The sequence below is a fragment of the Pelecanus crispus genome, chromosome 8, assembly GCF_030463565.1.
Source record: "Pelecanus crispus isolate bPelCri1 chromosome 8, bPelCri1.pri, whole genome shotgun sequence".
Lineage (NCBI taxonomy): Eukaryota > Metazoa > Chordata > Aves > Pelecaniformes > Pelecanidae > Pelecanus > Pelecanus crispus.
The window spans coordinates 40,157,145-40,178,551 of NC_134650.1; the positions used below are offsets into that span (position 1 = coordinate 40,157,145).

Consider the following 21,407-nt stretch of genomic DNA (forward strand, 5'->3'; position numbering starts at 1 on the left):
TTACCAGTCCTGTTCCCCTGCTGGGCTGTGAAGGTTTTGCTGAGCTGTGTGCTGCTGCAGTTAGATGATTGCTCAAATGAGAATGTACTGCTGGAGCCTTGTACGCTTACGAGAAGTATTTTTTTTGTTGTTGTTGTGGAGGAAAAGAGAGTAAGTCTGTACGCAAGAATGTTATTTTGTTTGACTTTTATTATTTGACCTGCTAAGTGTTTGTAGTTGACTACATAAAATGTACAGGCTAGCAAGAAGACCAGGAGCTTTTTCATACCCTAAGACAAACTGCAAGTAAAAATGCTTTCCTGAGTGTGCGTAATCATTTGTCTGGGTCTTCTCTCACTATTTCAGGCAATGAAAGAATTCACAAAATCACCTTTTTTTTTTTTTTTTCTTAACCCATTTAATATGCACTAATATTATGTACTACAAATTTAAAACCTAATATGGCTTGTTTATGATGTAAAAGTAAATAAGATCTTTCAGAATGCTTTCCTAAGCTCTTTAGTCACTGATTTGACCTTTTTTTTTTTCTCCTCTCCCCACCAGGAATCTTTAATGACTGGAAAACTCAATGGATCATGTTTTTATAACCTAAGCTATTTTTATGTTGACTGTGCTGTAAACACATGGAGGAGCTGTAAGTAAATGTTCTATACTGCATGATGAATTGGATTGCTACAGTCTGGAGTAAAGCAAAATAATAATTTCATTTTTGTGGTGATTTGCGTAGCTTGTGGTACAATGCCAGAAAGACTAACGGAAATGCTTATGGATACATGGACTCCATTAATAATATTATGGATTACTGTCCTTCCTTCCATTTATATGGCTCCAATGAATCAATCTCAAGTACTACCAAGTGGATCCAGTACAGGACTAAAAAGGCTAGCTGAAGAACAAAGAGTTTTGAACCGTTCCAAGAGAGGCTGGGTTTGGAATCAAATGTTTGTATTAGAAGAATTTTCTGGACCTGAACCAATACTAGTTGGCCGGGTAAGGCAAGATTTATTTTTTTTCTCTGAGTATGTAAATGTATAGTATGTGAAGGTTTTCAGTCATTTGGACTATTCTAAGAAATTCAAATTTGAGATGCTCTGTTATTCTGAAATTCTTCTCTAATATCCATACATTTGTGCTTTAAATGTACCTCATTTTAAGGATATAGTTTCCTGGTTAGCTAACCTACAACAAAATTACACGTATTCCATTTGTCAAAAGTACACAAGCATGTACACACATCCTTTCTTTAATATCGTTAGTCACCAATCCACCTCTGTCAGCTGAAGATTTTCACCAAAGCAGCTTTTTGTTATATGTTCCTACTCATTCATTCAAAAAGGTTGCTACACCTATAGGTCATTTTCTTTTTCCAGCCTGATTACACAGAAGTTATTTATGCTCTGAGAATTTTTAAAAACAAGAAGGGAAGTGTGGCATATACAGCAAATTACAAGGTACTAGTTTATAGGGATGTCCTGATATGTGCACGTGTAAAATAACATAATTGCTACAGATTTTATAATTTACTTTCAAAGTTAGGAAGACAACACAAGGAAAATAATCATGTTTTTCTGTGTGTCCTAGCTTGCCTGTTGCCTTAAACAGCCTTTGATTGTTGCCATGTATTAGCTTATTCTGTAGCTCGGTGTATTACACCCAGTCAGTGAATCAGCCTTGCACTTCCGCTAAAAAGAGATCGTGGGCCATCTGCATTCATCAGGAATGAATTATCTTTAGAATTATTCTTAGAAAAGACTTATCTGTTCCTAAATGCATATTTGGCCTATAGTGAGTAGTTATAAATACCTTGATTGTTTATCACTAAAGTTCAGTTCCCTTTGAATAACCAGGTACATTATTGTCATAATACCTGGCTACTGAAATGGATTAAAAAAAAAAAAATCTAGAGAACAGAAATAATGGATATCAGGTAATTTCATGATAATTTTGGATATCCTCTGGGTAAATGAATAGCATATAGTATAATATAGGGACTGTTAATAGCTCTATCTCTTATTGAAGAGAATGCAGATCAAGCGCATTCTTAAATTTTCCCTAGTGTAGCCACTTTCCAGTTGAAACTCAGGGTCAGAAAGTGTAATGAGCTTTATATCCAGTGACTTTTGAGCACTGTGTTAATTTACAATTATATCAAGTATTATATAGCTGTTCTCATTTGTTTTTCTGTGGATAGTAACATATCTCAATTTCAGAGAGATAGCGATATGCCTATTTCAGATCTTACAATGTTTTATCCAAACCATTCCTTTTAGAATATTTTGATCAAGCTTTTAAAATGATTTTGAGTTGCTATTGAGTAGCTGGGGAGAATCCCAAGGATTCTCCCAAGCTAGTACTTTCTAGTACTTTGATTTTTCAGGGTGTATCCGAGTCCTAATCTTTCTACAATATTAGGGTTTTTTGGTGGATATAATGTCCTGAATTGTTCAAGTCATTAGTGAATAGAAGTGGGTGGGTTAAACTAAGCCAAACCAATAAAGACATTATCCCATCTTCTGCTAGCATTTTGAACAGAATTAGCTACTCTAAAATGCTGTGACAATCTATTTGTTGAGACTGCAGCATAATTAGAACACTGCATGATATAGATGGAAACGAGCAAAAAGTGAAATTTGCTCCCATAGGGAGAAATCCTTGGTTTATTCATGAAAATGGCTTAAAATATTCTTGTAATTCTTGTCTGTATTTTTTTCACTCTCTCTAGAAAAATCATCTGTATTTCTGACTAGTTTTCTTTCCTAAGGCTTATGAGTACTACGGGCACTTTCAAACTCTGCTGTAGTCAGTGGGAACAGAAGTATTCCTCATCTTTCAGAGCTGGTCTCAATCCTTCCTGACTATAAAGCAGCAGCTCCCTCAATTAGAATTCTTGGCAATCGTTCTTCCCCAAACTTAAAGGTGTACAGAATGTCACAAGCAAAATGCCCTCCTCCTCCATGAAGTTGGGCTACGGTTTGTCCTCCGTCACCCTCATTGGTTTCTTATCCATTGCAATTTAAAAATAACCTCCTTTTCAGAACTCACAGTAGATTTACACTTACCTAGTTCATCCTCATCTGTTTTCTATTTATACTCTTCCTCCAACCTTTCAATTTTGCTTCCTGCCAAAGGATTTGCACACTTGGAGTATCTCCTTCATTCTGTGACTTTTTTTATCAACTGTTTTTCTGCCCTGTGACTTACCTTGATATTTTTTTTTTTCTTTTGCCAGACTTTGAATGAAGGGCACTCTGTAAAATATGATACAGTGAATTAATGTAGAGAGGCTTAATATTGTGGAGAGAATGATACAAAACATGTATGCCACCTGTTTGCTGCATTTTCGGGACATAGATGTGCTTTTGTGCCATTATAGAGGCAGTGTTGCTTGTATGTGCTTTTTATATGTTCAAAGGACTAGTATAATCTCCAAACAAATTTATTATTTGACAGTTAATTGCTTCAAAGGGAACATTCTTGAAGCGAGTCTAATTATGTAGATTTTGGTTGCAGTTTGTCTCTTTCTACGCTATTGTAGAGTGTACACGGAACTTTTCATAGTCATGTATGATTTGTACAAACATGTAACTAGGTGCTCTAGAGAGTAAATACAAAAATAGGTTTTTGCACAAACAAAAATAATATACACACAAGCAGAATTTGATGTGTGTTCTAAAATATACCTTTAAAGCCCACTGAAAATTCAGCTCTTAAGAACTGCTCAGAGTAATATTGATACTTCAATAATGGTTTTCATGTCAGTGGGTGGAAAGGCACCGAGTAGAAGCATTTGATTCTAATGGAATTGAAACATATATTAGCAAAATAAAACCGAGAATTGAGATTAATTATAATAATATAAACAGAATACAAACCACTTTCTAAATAAAAGCCTGAATATAGAGTCTGTGCATTCATTCTGTTAGTTAAAAAGATCTTATACCAAAGTTCCTGAAGTACAGAGAAAGTTTAGGAAGACAGGATTTACAGAGATACGTAATATCTTTTATTAGGCTGCTTAGTTTTTCTGGGAGAAACAGTTTCTAGGAATAAAGCCCCTTCTTCAGAATTTTGAGTGTTGCAGTACAACTGCATACTCTTCAAAGGTACTTATTCATTGCTGTTCTGCATGAATATATATTAATAAATGCATTCCCAACGTGTTTGCTCTAATAAATGAAAGAATCTGGGGTGAGACTAATAGGAGGATTTAATGTGACTTCTTTCTTAAAGCGTGGTGGTTTTCTTCAATGACTCGAGTAAAGGACAGAGGAATATCTTTTGATTTCATTCTTGAACTTCTTACAATGAGCTTGAACGATATGCACTTTTAATGTCAATTTTCATCATTATATTCAGTAGGATCAAGCTCAAACAAAGTAAGCAGTTCTACTTGAGTTCACACATCTGTAAAAAAAGTGTATGAATACTTACCTCTTGGTGATTTCTGAATTTATGAGATTTCTCTATAAAATGCTACAAACATTCTAGTTTTTCTTTTTTTGTCAGTATTAATATTGCATTTATTTTGACACGTGGTATTGTAATGAATTCCATACTGTTTTGATCTCTGCATGTAGAAATGTACATATGCATTTTGAGAAACCTACACAGTAACCTTTTTCATGTTTGTGCGACATACTTCAAATGAGTTTGGTTTTGTTCACAGCGATACAATACAGACAGATAGATTTAGATTTACAAATACCCTTTCATACTTCATTTTTTTTTCCTTTCTTCGTCCAGAGAAACAGGTACGTACTTCACAAAGCTATTGCGTCTGCTTTAGCAGACTCTATATACTGCATATTGCTGTCAGCAGTTTGCAAGCCTCCCAGTGGCTGACAACCTCATTCAAGTGTAGAGTGATATTTCTTGTGACACTGCATGCTGTCCCTGTGGACTTGATTAGTTAGATAGAACTTTTACTTGATATACACCGCTGCATTTTCTCGGTCTCCTCTGCATGCATTTACAGCACCATGGCAGATGTGCTGTGAAATCTGTGGCGTAGCAAATGCCACTGTTCTTTCACAGGAGACAGCTGCTGAATTCACAATGAAATAGCTAATAGAGTTAAAAAGCGTTAGGAAACTAGGTTTTGGGTATATAATTGTAGCTCCTGTTTTATGGAACGTGTGTTATTTGTGATGTTTTAAATAGGATAGGACCCGCTTTAATAGATGTTTTTAAGCAAAAACCTGGGATAGTTAATGTGTTAACAGTTGTCGTTTGTAAGTACAACGCACAGAGAGAACAAAAGAGGGAATGAAGGAGACAAAAGTTGGTTTGGGGGAGTTGTTTTGTTTGGTTGGTTTTTGGGGTTGGTGTTTTGTTTTTTTAAAATGTTCCCTGACTTGCCACTAAATGAATCAGCAGTTTGGTCCAGACACAAAAACCCAGTAACAGTCAGTCAGATCGGTGCTGTTTGCCGTATCACTCCTCTGGCAGCACTCCCCAGTTCCTCCCAGAACCTTCCCCAGACTCTTTGGAATTTACCTCTGTGCAGTCCCAAAGTAGTAATGTGCCGCATGCTTTGCACACCGTCTCTGTGACGAGAGGCTTGTGGAATGAGCTGGCCGGGGACGAGCAGCACGTGTGTCACCTGCCCAGCTGCCCCGCCAGCTCTGCGGCACGTGGTCGGCAGGAGCGCGTGCGAGCGCTTGGGAAGCTGCTCCGAAAAGCCTGGACAGGGGAGGAAACAAACCAGACCGAGTTACTGAGGCTCTGAAAGAATGTGGCCACGTCAACTCTTTAGTGCAGCGGCACCTCAGGTAGACTTTTTTTTCGTCTGTGACTGTGGAGTTTTTCTTCCTTGCTTCTGACTTACGTCGTATGTGTCTTTTCACTCTGTTAAATGCAGATTTTTTTGTATGGCTTGTAGCATGAGGGAGCGAGGCAACTTTTGCTTTTTAGAGCAATGGAGATTTTTTCCTTGATGTATGGGGCTTAGGTTCAGGCCTTTAGAGGCGAAATAATTTTCCTGTAGGCGGAGCAGTAGAGAGGCATCATGTTTCCACAGTTAAGTGCTTCAGGCTGCACTACTGTAAAAACCGAACCTGGAAATGCAGAGAGCACTTATAAATAGCTTCAAGCTGTATGTTCTACATTATACATGCTTTATGCAATCTTTGATTTCATTGCCAACATACATTTTATCTCTTAACAAGGAAACGGTAAAATCTTACTTGTTTAAAATTATAAATAGTTCTGTTGAAGTACAAGTGATACGTATATGCAAAGTAAACAAGGTCTTAATTAAACAAGTTCTTTCCATATGTTTTTCTTTTTATTCCTGCATTGAGCTTGTGATTATAATGGCTGCCTGAAAATACTGTTGTACGCAAGTGATACAAACCAGAAATGTATATAACTAAGGCTCTCATTACTTTAAGGATGAATTATATGCTGTTTCCCTGGATGGAAGAAGTCATTGTGAAATATAGGTGCAGTATAACTCTAGCATAGGTTTCATAGGGTGTAACATGGTCCTACATTAATGCATTGTTACAGTTTTCACAGTTAGAACAACAGAAATCAGAGCACCATATTATATAGATTCTCCTCTTTTCCTTCTCATATACACTTGTATGTTTTGCTATCTATGATTTAAATGCATGCCATAAAATATTCAGTATCAGAAATGTTGCAAACTCAACCTGGCTTTCTGAGCTCTAGATTTTGTTGTTGTTTTGCAACCATAATTGTACACTAATTTTCCCACTTATGTTTAATAAACTCCCAGAAGCTGAAATGTATCATTTATTTTTCTACTGTATTCATTATGGAAAATACTAATTCCCCCTGCCTTTTGTGTGCTTCTGAAGGAGAAGAGATGACTGTATACTTCATAGAATGCTCCAGTTTACATGGTCTAAATCAGCCTAGTAAGCAAGAGTATAAGTAGCTCTGAGAAAACCTCTTCTTAATTAAATATTGTGGCAAAGACAAATATAGTGTACAACATTTTATAGAAACCTGATAAAAGTAGTGGGTTTTAAAGAAATATTCCTGAGTCTGCACAAATTTCATTTGTTGCTGTTTAAGTACAAGTTCCAAGAAAACTTCTTCTTGGAACGTATAGATTTAAACAAAGACAGTTTGACTGAAGTGAGCCAACAGTGTCTCCATTTTCTAATACAGTGTAAAAATCATTTTACTGATTTCTCTTAGAGTTAACAAACAAGATGTATCTTCAGACTCTAAAATCTCATTTCTGTATATTTCTGGGAGTACCACTGAGTGAGGCTGAACACTTCCATGCTCCCTCATGTCCAGTCTGGGAGCATGGTATCAACACAATTTTAGTAGTCACAGCGTAAGTGACACTTCTATGTCAGCGAATACAACTGGACTGGTAATAACCTCAAAGAGGCATTTCATCAGGTGCCGCCTCTATTTCTGCCTCACGCTGTTGAAGCAATAGAGTAAAAAAGGTGGCTCATACCAGTATGGGCCAGTATGTGGAAAGCACTTAAAGGAATGCCTTGTAATGTCAACAATCCTGCATAGTAAAGGGTCAACCCGCAAAACACCAGGCACCTTCTGAGCCATCTGTATTTTCTTTAGTAAAGTGGGAACACCTCTGTGATGTGATTTGCGTCTTAAATTTTTGAATTTTAGCCTTCATAGACAATAAGCACAGAATAACTTCAAAGAGTTGGGTTGGTTTTTTGTTTGTTTGGGTTTGGGTTTTTTTTGTTTTGTTTTCAGTCCCCCCCACCCCCCCCAAAAAAAAAAGGTATATATGGTGGTCATGATTACACCATGTGTGCTTAAGGCATTTGGATACCCTGATGTTACTTTGATATTATTTGCTTAAATTTCCTTGTCATATTTTTCTAAAGCCACAAAGATTTCTAATCTTCTGAAGTAGCTAACATTAAGAAATTTTTTTGTTTGTGAAGAATTAGAAACTTGTGTACTTTTGTCCAATATATTGATCTAAACACTATCTTTCTATCAATGAATTGAAATGTTTTCCAAGTATGCATGCAAAATGCTGAAGTGACAGTATGAAAAATTAAGTAGAGCCTTCTACATGATATTCTGCAGATGCCCTATGAGTGTTTAGTCTTTCCAACATTGCTTTAGTAAATGGTTTTCAATTTCTACCTGTAGGGCCCACCTCTGGTGCTGTCAGGATGCTTCAGTTCCAGTTGTCAATTTAACTACTAATTAGTGCCAATTGTGATGGTGTTTTTTTGCTAAAAGTTTGTCCTTTCTGAACTTGACAAACATATTTCCCATAGGCAACTGAAAAGCTATCAGACAGTAGTGACTTCCCAAAGTGACAGAACATGTTGCCTTTCGACCAGTAAAGTGAAAGGGTGTATTTACTGTTTTCAGGTCCTGGTATGATGTTCCTCAATTTGCCAAGGATTCATGTCATGAAAACCTTAAAAATCATTTTGCGTTAAAATGAGAAATGCTTTGGGACTCATTCCTTTAGTGTCTGCAGGCTTCCAGTAAGAGCTCTGGAGCTGAACGAGGTAATACCTCGTGAACTGAATTACATCTGAGGAAGGCTGGCTTTTTAGCTGCTGGACAGCTCCGTATTTTTAGAATGTAATAAATACACATTCACAGTAATCACAAGAAAAATTAGTTTGCGTGTGGAAGTAATGGGAAGGAGTTTGCATAAATGTTGTTTCTTGAAAGTTCTGTTGTAAAAGTTGGGGTTTTTTCCTATTCTAGTAAAGTGAAAGAAGAAAAAGGCAGGCATAACATTGTATTGTGTAACAGACCGAGGACTTCACAGCTTAGGGTCTCTTGTTTTTTGGTGGGTTTTTTTTGGACAAAGCCAGGGATGTTGATGCTGTGCAATTTAATCTGGATGTGAAGCAGTCAGCTTCATTACAGAGATAATTTGCTGCAGTAAGTATTTTAGGTAGTGTTTAAAGGTAACTATCGTTTGAAAGCGATGTGTGGGGCATGTGGCATTGAAAATAAATGTAGATAATTTTCCTAAAGATATTTAAGCAAGTATTTATGTATCTGAGTAGCCTCTTGGTGATCCCTGAGGAATACCTGTAGTGATACAGAGTAGTATATAACTTTCCTTTTTCCTGAGGACTCTCTATTAGTGTTAAGATTCCCCTTCCATAATTTCTTTCAAAGCCTTTATTTTACAGCAGCCATGCCAGCAGCTAAGAAAAAGTAAGTGTAGCTCTCCCTGGAGACTCTCAATGCCATTCCTGAATTAACCGAAGGAATCATTAGGAGCAATATAAGAAATCCCTTTTCTTATTTCAGGGTCTGAGCTCAATAAGTGTTACGCACCCAGCCCCTGGTGAATAGAAGCAAAGCTGAGGGTTTGTGTTTCAACTTGATGTGCTGCGTGTTGCTGTTAGATTGCCTCAATGAGGGGGAATGTAGTGAAATAAAAGACTGACTCACAGAGGATCGCTGGAGGCAAGGAGCCCAGTTGTAGGTAAAACCAGCAAAAGATATTTCTTAGCAGTTCAGAGTGCCCTAGTCATCCGCTGCTTTAAATCCAGAAACCATATTATCTAATTTTCTTTTCCCTTGCTGAGAGAACTGCTTACATACAATAGGGGTATTGTTACCGAGTGAGAAAAGGTGAATTTTAGTACATGCAGAACTGGTGGTGGGCATCCAGACGTGAAGTACATGGAGGATAGAGGAATTGAACCAAACCGTAGCTCTTCTATCACAGTATTTTCTAAGGTCATCAAGCTACAAGCATTATTAAGAGCTATGACATGTTATACACCCAACCTAAGAAATCAGGATATTAAAGTGAACGGAAAACAACACATTATTTTTTGATTAATTTGGGATTATTTGCAACATAATTGATGCAACATGATCCTGTATGTTAAAGCATGATGCAAAAGGCTCAGAAGCTGATATTACTCAACTCAAATAGCTTAACAAAAATCTACCATATTTTTACAGAATAAGTTTTCTAAATACAATTACTGACATACTTGCTATTCCCTTTTCACTCTTTTTTTTTTAAATTGCCTGTTTTGCAGGCAACCTGTTCTCTAATTATTATGCAGTCTAAAGCATTTAATGTAGACCACTGGCACACTTCTCAATTCTTAATGTTGTCTTGTCGTACAGACAAGAAAATACAATGTCCAGAGGCAAAGTGTTTGTATTTCTTCCTTCATGCAAAATCATCTGAAACAAGTCTTAATGCCAACACAATATTTCAAATTTGTAAGTTTATTTCTGCTAATTAATGGGCCTTGATTATTTTGTTGGATATCCCACATACTTGTTAGAATACTTGATTAACGGAGGGCAGGTGCTCACCTAAGTATACAAGGATTTTTACTTTTTATTGAGTTTTCATATGAATAAACAGAAGTTAATTAAATCATTTAAAGCATATACCAGGATTTTACTTGGCACAAAAAGATACACAGACTGAACTGAGATTTAAGCCATGGGTTTTTTAAGGGAATCTCAGCGTGGACTTTTCTCTTGTGTGAATTTTTAAACGTGCGTACCATCAAAGCATACATGGAGGGCATTTTTATAAACTGAACTACAGACAATTCCTGCCTCAAAGCTGTTACTGTCTAAATAGGGTATGCAGACTGTAGCTGAGGAAGAAAATATAAATGTAGGAAGATGGTGTGGGCAGAGAGGTAATTTTCAATGTCCACAATTATGTCTCAAGTCCCACGGCATTGCCAGGGGACAAGCTTTCTGAGTCTCTGATAATTTCCACAGACAGTGCTGTCTCCCACTAGCCAGTAATGGTGTCAGAAGGTGTAAAGACCTAATATTATCGGGAAGTCTAAGAAGCCATGTGATTACTTTTCAAGTGCGTGAGACATTCTGCAAGACATGTGTCCTATGCAATTTATTAATAACTTAAATGTGATATGATAACAAATGTATGTACACTTAAATATATCGAACAGAAGGCTTACCGACACAGTGGAGTTATCGTACCTCAAAAATAAAGAAAATGACAAACGCTCTGAATTGTTAGGCAGAATTAGGCTTCTTGTTCTATGTAGAAGGCAACTGCACTGATCATCCCATTAAGAAATCATTTTGTAATTGACCTAAAATCTGTCATTCCAGGAGACCACCTGCTTGTTACTGCAAATTACCGATAAGCAAAGGAATGCAAGGAATTGAGCAGCATGTTTGCGTAAATAAATATTTGGATTTTTAAGGGAACTTTTTGTGAGTAAATGTTTCTGTACAAATCAAATGCATTCCGCGCAAATACTGTAATAGACAATTCTCTATGGGACAAAATCTGATGGATAGTAAACCAAAATTTTTCTCTACTAGTCAGGCTGGAGGCCCACTCTGAGATAATAGGTTCACTGCAGTGCTTTGAATGTGTTATGAAATATATGTATTTCATACTTCTAAAGTGAAAAAATCCATAGTATGACTGACTCAGTATTTATTCCAACTGACATCTTCTATGCAGAATCAGGAATACATTTGTGAATTCTGCAAATGGCAGAACCACTGGAAAATGTAAGAGAGATTTTCCCCACTCCAAAACAGACAAAAGTGGCTCCGTTTTGTCTTAAGGCTCAGTTTCCAAGGGCAGTCTCTTTGTGAGAAGAGAGCTAGCCCTGGTGTGACTTTCGGAGGGCGGGTTGTCGGCCCGGAAGAACACCGATACTGACTCGTCTGGTGGCCCACTTTGTATTTAGCTCTGAGCAGCTCTGCAGCGCAGGAGCATCTAGGCTGGTGTCGGCCAAAGTAACCCACCGCAGGAGTCTCTCTTCTTGGTGACCTTCCTGCTGTAATAACCATGATGCAGTCTGCAGGCACTCACGTGTTCCATTAGCCCACGAGACACTATCAAAAGAAATCTTTCAGGATCATTTGTTTGAGAGTTCTCAGGGAGACCAATAATCCAGTAATAGTTAATCCTTAACTTATTCTTTTCTCAGCCACTTAATTTATAAGTTGCTTGTCCTTATTATGCCCTGTGATACGTTCTGTTACAGAGCCTGAATTTCTGCTTTGTGAAGCTGTATGCTTTGCAGTACTGCTTTTAGTCGCTAAAAATAATTTTGAGGGGCCCAGCTTTCTAGATACTTTGAATTGCTTCAGATCCACTAGGTCAAATTAATTCAAAATTTGGTTAGTAAAGTCACTAGGCATTAAGTCTGTCTTAATATACTTAATGTAAAGCCTTATATACAGTTTATGCAGCGTCTGGTGGAGGCAGGGAGATGAAAGAAAAAGCAACAACTACACCAAGATGAAAACTGCTGTGCGTGTGTTGTGCGTATGCACAGGCTGGTACGTGTATCTAAGAGTATACTAAAAGGATTCCTGTTAAGAAGAGGGGACCACAATAATCGGTAGGGCATGTGTTTCATTAGTGACACTGTTGCTCTTTCTGGAATTAAGTAAGCATAAGAGCGTAAGAAAGCCACAGCACTCACACAGCTGCTTCTCCACGTAGACTGACCCTTGTAATGTTTGTATCCTTTGTCATTCTTCTAGGAATACTGGTAAACTTTTTTGTAGTGACCGTCCCTTCACACTTGATGCATCAGTATTGTGAGCTGAATTTGAAAAAAGAATGCATCAAAAGTAATTTTGCGTGGCGTGCCAAGTTCTGCTCTGCAGCAGGAAAAGAGCTGCAGCTACTTAAAATCCTTTTTTTATAATCTTCCCTACTGAACACACCTGTACTGAAATACTGTATGTGGAAGCTCAAATATTCTTTGCTAGGGCTTCTCAGAAATAATTGAGTTATCATTTACTTAATTTGAGAATCAAAAAGTGATAGTGAGAGTATACTTTAACTTCTAAGTCGGAGTCTTTTGTCATTCTGTACCTTACCAACCTAAGATTAGTCTGGATTCTTTTGGAAGTGCAGCTTGCTCACTAGGAATGTGTGAAATGAAATAATTTAAAAGAGGAAACATTTATTCTGTGTATTTCTAAATCTCTGTTATTTTCAATTGACTCTTAATATGAAAAATTTCTTATTAAGCTTGTTTTGAGAGCCATAAAGTGTTTTGGGTGTTAAATAAAAGCTGATACAGTTTCATTTATGGGAATTAATGATGGGCCATGTAAGTAGGAAAAGCATTCTTGTATATAATGTATCACAGCAAGACTGTGGAAAGGTTTGTCCTTGGTACTGTTCTGGCCTTTTATTACAAAGAGCAGGAAGAACAGTCAATAACCACTTATTAATGTTTTTCTTTCTCCTTTATTGTAGCTTTAGGTACATTAGGCTCTCAGTAATTATCTCGTTCATAATCCTCTATCACAAGTAATATTTTCTGCATCTTGTGAAGCATAATTGGAAAATATTTTCTTTGGATGTACACTATTTCTATTCCCTCTTTAATATAACTTTACCCAAGAGTATCTTGCCTAGGAAAAATGAGCAAGCATAATTTTATACAGGTAATCAAATCTCTCAAATGTTGGCACATTTTCCCTTATCTCCATGGGACCAAAAGCTAACCTTCAAATAGACCTAGGCATTGAAAGAGAGAATTTCAGCACACAATTAGAACCCAAATAAGCTTGTACAAGGCAACTCAAACAGAAGTGCTATTTTGAGTTATTAGTACTGTATTTCTACTACGGGTATTCCATTTGATTAATACAGAACTGCAGAGGAATATATATATATATATTAGTCTAAGTGTGTGCATATGTGTCTCGCTGTGTGTATATGTTGATATGTCTAATGTTATATAAACACTGGCCTATAGCAGGAGTTTACTGCCTTTCTGAATAATTCTATTTTTTTCCCCACTTAGGACTCAAAACCACATCTTGATACAGGTTTTATCTTATTAAGTTAAGCAAAATAAATATATAGGAGGGGAAAAAAAGAAAGAAATTGGGATGTCTTTAGAATTATCTTGGTTTCAATACACTGTAGAACTGCTAATTTATTCTAAACCTTCTGACATAAATCATGCTGAAGTGGGAGACAACGAAAGCCATACAGGAATCACTGATACAAAGCTAAGGACTGCTAAGCAGAGCAGACACTTTCAAGGCTAATATATGGTAGACCTACAATGAAACCTTTCAGTCTATTTTTGTTGTGAAATTGAACATTCTCATTTCTATTTTCACTCATTTTGGTATGAAGGGCTCTCGTGAATACAGAACCCAGAGAAAGATGATGCTGAGAGATGATACGACTCTCCAGCTGTAAACAATTTACCAGGATTCTGGTAGTGTGTAACCCAGCAAGATAGCTGCCATTTTCACAACGCTTATTTTAAAAAAGATGCTAGATAGCTCAATGAATTTTTTTTTTTTCCCCCCTAGTTTAAAAGTTTGGCTTGACATTAGTCGTGTATTTAAATGCAATGGTAGGCTTATGTTGGTAATTAACAATTTTGCGTGTGAATATGCTCATTCTCCAAGACCAAATTTTGGATTATTTTAAATTCCATTTCCAGTTGTCCATTTCCAGTTGGCTATCATGGAATGATAGCATTCCATGGCTATCATATGTAAAGCCTGGTAATTGAGGTCTGAATTTGTTTTTTTTATGTTCTTGGGCCAAGATTTTTCTATTTTGCATTACCGTGAAAATATCCACTGAGTTCTTCCAATTACAACACTTGAGTTCTAAGATAATTTGCTTAGTGAGTTGTTTGTTAATCACCGTCTTAATTTACTGTGAAAACATTGTTAAAAATGGGATGTTCAGTAATTGGCTTTTTAAATCCGGTGCAAGTATGATTAAAAAAAAAAAAAAAAAGAACAAAAGACATCAATATAAAAGTTACATGTTTAACCTGAATTAAAACAGCAATGGAGATGAGGTAACTTGGCTAGTAGTTTTGATAATCTGTTGAGTTTATTTGCTGATAGAGCAAATTCAGATCACCTGTCTCTACGTGGGATTTCAGCCCAGGCAGAAAGTATCTCTAACACAGTCAGTGTGGATTTTTTCCTGTGTTAGGCTCATAGCTCAGGCCAGTATTCCTCCTCCAGAAGAGAGAGGGTCTTCATTCAAGGGGACCTGATAGTCTGAGGTGGGTCTGTTCTTAAAGTTCTTCCCTTTGTACAAAAAATTAAACCTGAATGGGCAAAATAAAGAACAGGGGTAAGGAGAAATCGTATAACCTAGGGGAAGGGAATTAAGATGGGTGAAAGCGGCTGTTCAGCGTTCTGGTCTTGGAAAAGAGGATTTTCAAGTACCTGCCTAATTAGATGAGTAAAATGTGGGCTGAGGAAATTGTCAGCATGTTTCCTGTGTTCTCGGAAAGTTAGCTGTGTGATTCTGTAAATCAGGCCTTCTGTGAGAAGGTGTGTCTATTTTTAAATCCAAGTGACGTGGAAGGCTAAAATATATGCAAACTGATGGCTGTCAGCTTTCATGCAAACCTGGAGAAAGGCATTTAGTTGTTTCAGGGCTAGAGAGAGAATTTAGATACAGTTGCCTAAAGCTGCTGGTAGATTTCTAAGTCTCTCTGTGAATCTAAGAAGCCATCTGCTAATGCCCATATTGATGCTAATCCTGAAACGGACCTGGTAGCTGATTGACCTGAGAGTTGCTTAGGAAATAAAATTTTGTAATCCTCTGATGACACTTCTTCTTTGTAGGTGAGATGACCTCTAACGTTCCTTACTTTCCTTTCAATGTTCTTTGAACTATCCTACAGTCTATTTTGTATATAGCTGGTTTTAATATTATTCAGTGTTTCAGTTGCTCTTGTGAAGCTTACATATACTTTGAGCATGTCTGTAAATCAGGCATTGCAGGTAGAGGAATGCGTATTTGTATGTTTTGTTAAATCTTAGGGCTGGATAATATACTCGGTTTTAAAAATACAATTTAAAAATAATGAAAAATCAACCTTAGAGTACAGACACTCTAAAGGGCGCAGCAGTGAAGTCAGAGGTGTGGCATGCTCACTTACACATGTCAGAATATATGCCATGCCGTCTTTCTAAAGAGCTTCTCCATGAACTTGTATAAGCATATTGTATTATTTGCTGATATAGAAATGGTACTATATATCTTTTCCAGTTGCACTGTGCTTCACTCTTGCTGAAATGAACTTCCACAACTGTTACTTCAATATATTTGACATTTTTATTGTGTTTGGATCTTTTTGTCCTGTAAAGTGGTGTCCTCTGCACATTTCATTCATTATTCATGGGGTCATCTTCAAAAGGTTCAAGAACTTAGTGGGAGTACATAAGAATATGCAACCTTTTTTTCCTCATACTTCCCTCCATCTCCCTCTCTATATTCCTATATGTTGATAAGGAAATGGAAGTTTGAGAGGTAAAAAAAAAAAAAAAAAACAACACCTTTACTATTTACTTTCAATTTGTCCAAGTATAGCATATCTGTGGTGACCCCATGTTCAATAGTATTATCATTAGGACCAATTAGGGAGTGTGGGATTGTGGGAATTGTGGGGATTGTGGGAATAGCAAAAAGGAAGATTTCAAAGGAATTAATTTTTATTTTTACTGAAATATATTTTCACAAAATTGTCCAGCTGTTCATTGTTGTTTAAGATACTAGTCAACCTCACAAATTTATGAGACTTCTACTGTTGGAAATAGGAATTTCTGAAAATTAGTTTCCTGCTAAACTTAGGACAATAATATTTGAGATGAATAGAGGCTATATGCTGTTTTATTTATTTTACTTGAAAGAGTCCATTGTTCTTGAAATGCTATTTGAGTTCAGTGAAGCATTTGCATTACAACACACATTTTACTACAAAGTACTTTTATATAGCTGTGCAGGTCTGTAGCAGGGAACTTGCTGCGCCTCTCCTCTTAGTATTCATCTTAATTCGTTACATTGAGCTCATGTGGCATAAAAATGTGATGCACTTCACTGAAAAACTGTGAATATATACTCACAAATACGCAGTTGTATGTACCCTGAGATGAGAGAGTCATTCTTAGTATCTATATTGGCTTTTCAAGCAGCAATAAAGGACACTCTGTAATAATAACTGAACACTTGTGACTGGCAAACACCCTCCTGCAGTTCAGAACTGGAATATGAATGGACACCATGGGAGGCTGGCCCGTTTCTGATGAAAACAGTTTTTAACAGCGTGAATTTATGAATCTACTCAGTGCAAATGAGAGTTTATTATGCTGAGAGTCTAAAAATGGTGCTTCATTTATTAAATTAATACAAAAATTGTATTCAGATACCACTGGAGAGTTTTGTTAGACCTTCCTGCATGTCAGAGCTGAGGCTGAAACCATTGACTTAAGTTATAGGAGGTAATGGTGAAAACAGGACAAGCTGCCAAAAACTTCGCATTCTTTGCTTGATTGAAATGAATGTGTATTTGGAACAGCACCTGTCACAGTTTCCCAATCTGTGCACTAGAGAAAATTATACTTGCCCATTTTGAAAATACTGGGATTGTTTACCAAAAGCTTTTCATAATTATTTTGCCCTAGAAAAAAGCTTTTGCCCTTTTAAGACCAGTCCTCCACAACATGGGTCAGCTAAATCTCATTGCTGCAAGATTAGAAGCAATGGCATCTACTGCAGTAGAATCTGAAGTAACTTCAAATTTACACTGATATGGTAGAAATCATAACAAAAAAATCAGGCAAATTTGATACCTAGTCACACATAACTCTAAGGCCTATTGCCAGATTTTGATATCTAGTCTGCCAGCTGTACTGTGCACTGCCCAGCTCATTCAAACCATATGCCTTGAGCAAATGATCAGCAAAGTATGTTAAAAGCTCTGAAAAGTACCACATTAGCTGTAAGTCAACCAGCTGCACGCACTGCCCTATTAATTTGGATAAAAGCTTACCCCTTCAAAACTGTTTTTTTGACTTCTTTGGTCTAAAAATATGGCTTAAATAAAATCTGTGCATCTGCAGTTAGGTTTATAGCAACAATTTCATACTATTTGCAAACTACTGTTGAAAGTCTGTTTAGGCTTTAAAAGTTTCCCTAGAGACAGAAGAGTCCATTACAATCTTTTCTGTAGCTCGAAAGGAAGCAGTCATTCATGGAGCACCCTAAAGCCTCTGTAGCACATATTCTTCATGCTCTTGAAAGAGTCTTGGTCAGAGTGGAGCGTTCATTGTTGTGCCATAAGCAAAATGAAAAATGTATGCGTTGTTCTTCCTCCTTTGGTTGGATTTGGCTGATGCTCACCCTGGTTGGGTCACTATCCTACGGCCATTTGCAAGAGCAAGTCGAGAATTCACTGGCAATAATAAGCATGTAAACTGTATATGTGTATGACTTCTTACTTCTATGAAGTACTGCTTTGTCTCTACAGTTCTATACTTTTTTTTTTTTCATGTGTCCTGATTAAAATGGATTACCTGGTATTTACATTTATGTAGCTATGGAGCATTATTATCTGCATATTAAAATAAAGGGTGAATATGAAAATAAGGAGATATCATTGCCATTGTGACTGGTAGAAAATCATACTTTCTCAGCTATAATCATATTTCAGAATCCGGAATAGTATTATTTTAGATTCAATTTTGTAAGATTTAAAAAGAAAGAACAATGCATATTACTAAAAATTTTAGCAGTATCTCTGAACTAGAATGAAATACTACGCTCCATGCAGCCGTAGCTAAATAAAAAAGGGTAGCAAGTATATTGTGAACGAAACATTTTCATTGCTGCTTTGGCTAGGCCAAAGTGAGGCATAATTAGGCAAGTAAATTTGATCTGCTTTCTATCAGTCAAACTAATATTGTTCCATTATTAATATCACTCTGCAATGTTAGAAGAAAACCTTTAAATATTAGGGTAGTAGAAAACCTGACAGACTTCTATTGTTTTATTTATCTGCTGACTTGTGCAAGTTCTCACAGCAAATACAAACAAATTAGAGGAACACAGTTCCACTCAGCAGTGCTTACAGCATATGCAACAGATGTAACACACCATTGTTTATCCTTTGTTGCTGTTCATCTCATCACATCACAGACCTGCAATAACGTTATTGTATAGTTTATTGACTCAGCTTCCAGTTTCCTCTTACCTTCTATTCCAGGCCATTGCAGATGGAATATATATTGAATTACTGCAAGATATCTCACTGTTCTACATAGCTAAAAAGTGCTAAAGTTCCTTCTTGTTCATGCAGCAGTCTTGGGTAGTTGCTGTCCTCCAAATTCTGGTCCCCAGTACTAACAATGTCAAACGTAGTTTGAGACAACGGCATAGGCTTAGAGCTTTACGCTTTCTACTTGTGGCAGAAGTGACTGAAAGTCGAAAGGCATTTTTCCAGGTCTTGACTGTGGCTATGAAGTCTTAGGACTTTAGGTCTGCAGAGACATAACTGATATAAATACATGTTTATAAAGTTCACTTCAAAGTTGGGGATGTGGCTCCCTGCGGAGGTATTCCTCCAGCGTTAAACTGATACTGCAGCGGATGAGAGCCAACTTGCCTTTAAAAACCTGAATCTGGAAAGCTTTTCAGAGAATACATCTGTATTTCTAATTTGCACCTTGAAGGATGAAATTGACTGGAGAGTTGGTGAGAATGAATAAATTGATTCACAGTGGGTTGACAACTCCCTGTGTCTCGCTTTCTGTGAAACATCTGTGGGTGATGCCACCACAAAATTTGACTGCTGGCTTGCAAGCTGGTCTACTAGCAACACATGATTAAAAACCTGTTACTCAGATATATGCAACTGAATTCATGGCACTGTTTGCCAGATTACTTTGTGTAACTTTGAATGGGTGATAAGGGGACTGGAGCAGAGCAAGGAAAGACCTGTCTGTTCAAGAAATGTCATCTCTGCTCTGCTGACTTTCATAGATGTGCAAGTGGAATAATGCAGCAGAAAACCATGCCCAGAACTGAAAGTAATGATTTATTAAGAAAATATTTTTCTTTTTAAAAAGTAATTGTCTTGTGAAATTTTTTTACAGCTTTAGAGGGGAAAATAATGAAGATGACTAAGTTTTAGCAAATATTACAGGATGAAATTTCTAGCAGCCAAATCATTAGATGCATTCATTTGTAAATATCAGTGATGGAGATGACAAGTTATATAGATCACAATTCTCCTCTCCTCATTATGAAGAGTAGTAATTTATTATTTGAGTAATCACACAGCACAGCACAGAATTTAGATTCCCCAAGAAAAAGATTCGCAATGTTTATCAATGTGCTAGTATTTTATCATTATAAAATTATAAACTCAGAAGAAATCATCAATTTCTAAAATGCAATGCATGTACACTGAATACAGCTGTTGTATAAAATAGGTAGACCTGTGAATCAAACGCTCTCGCACATCATATGTTAACTAAATATTTTCCTAATTTGTTGCTATTATAGACAAAGTATACTCACCTTCATGCCACTTCAGTCTATGATGAAGGTGCAGAATGTACTCATAAAGCATCCTTATGTTGAGCACACTTAATAAGTAGAACTGTACTATTTGGCTTTCTTTCATCCTGAGAATTGTCCAATTTCATGCAACGATGAAATAGAGACAAGAGACTCGGATGTCCTGGCAGTCTACGCTTGGTGCTGAAGAGTGAATGAATTAAATATATGAAATTTTTAGCCACTATCTTTTTACAAAGGGAAACATAAAATTATGTAATTATACAATATTGGCATTTAAATTTATACAGCCCTTGTAGGATCTGCCTGTGGCTTTTTTTTTTCCCCAAACGGACATTATTGTAGCTTTATTATAAGGAACAATTTGCTGTATCACAGCTGGCCATCAGTGAGGCATTGTAGACTTAATTCCATAGATGGCCTTTAGTGAGGCATCGTCTGATTCATTCTTAGCTGAACAGTGCCAGGACACATACTTGCTTACTGAAACAATGAGAAGTGTTTTATGTGTATGTGCATTTGTGTGTGAGCACATGCTGTAAGTTTATTTTTTCAGGCTAAAGGAAAGGACTATTAGCCACAAACTCTAGAGCTGCTGATTTTATAATTAGAAATCAATTGGGCAAAGCTTAGTTTTGCATATGCGACCTCTTCCCATAACTGTGTCCCAGAATGGTTTTCTCCTGAAATCATTTACTTAACAATTTAATGTTAACAGCTAATCTATTTGCAAAATCAGTTTAAAATACTAAATTACCTGTGTGCTTTTGGTGGCCACATAGAAAAAAATTTAACCAACATGGAATTACCTGAATGGTGTTTTTGGGGTGGGTTTTTTGTGTTTGTTTGGTTGGTTTTAATTTACATTTTAATCTCATTGTTTATTTGCTTTAATTAAAAGCTGTCACAAAAGTTGTTGGCACTGCAGAGTTACATTGACTTTGGTAAGGGCACAGCAGGGCCAATTACATCTGGAGTTTATATTGTTCATTTGTGTCCATAAGGAGGTTAAAATACAGCTGGACTATGTTATGCCAGACAGATTGCTAAGACATTTACTCAACTGATTTGGCCACCATGGGCCAGTATGGTGGTGTTGGATTCATCTCCGTCCTGA

At 36.7% G+C, this 21,407-nt stretch overlaps 1 protein-coding gene across 3 annotated transcripts in view; it reads left to right on the top strand.

Annotated features, from left to right (window-relative positions):
* Nucleotides 1–552: 552 nt before the first annotated feature.
* The window catches only part of CDH8 (cadherin 8), a 137,287-nt gene continuing 116,432 nt past the window's right edge, over nt 553–21,407 (top strand). Inside the window, exons 1-2 of one of the 3 annotated variants that reach the window (XM_075715672.1) lie at nt 553–634; nt 728–990. In XM_075715672.1, the coding sequence (XP_075571787.1) occupies nt 553–634; nt 728–990 (345 nt within the window). Of the gene's footprint in view, nt 635–727; nt 991–21,407 lie in introns of those variants that run through there. The other 2 variants (XM_075715673.1, XM_075715674.1) reach the window with 2 other exon arrangements.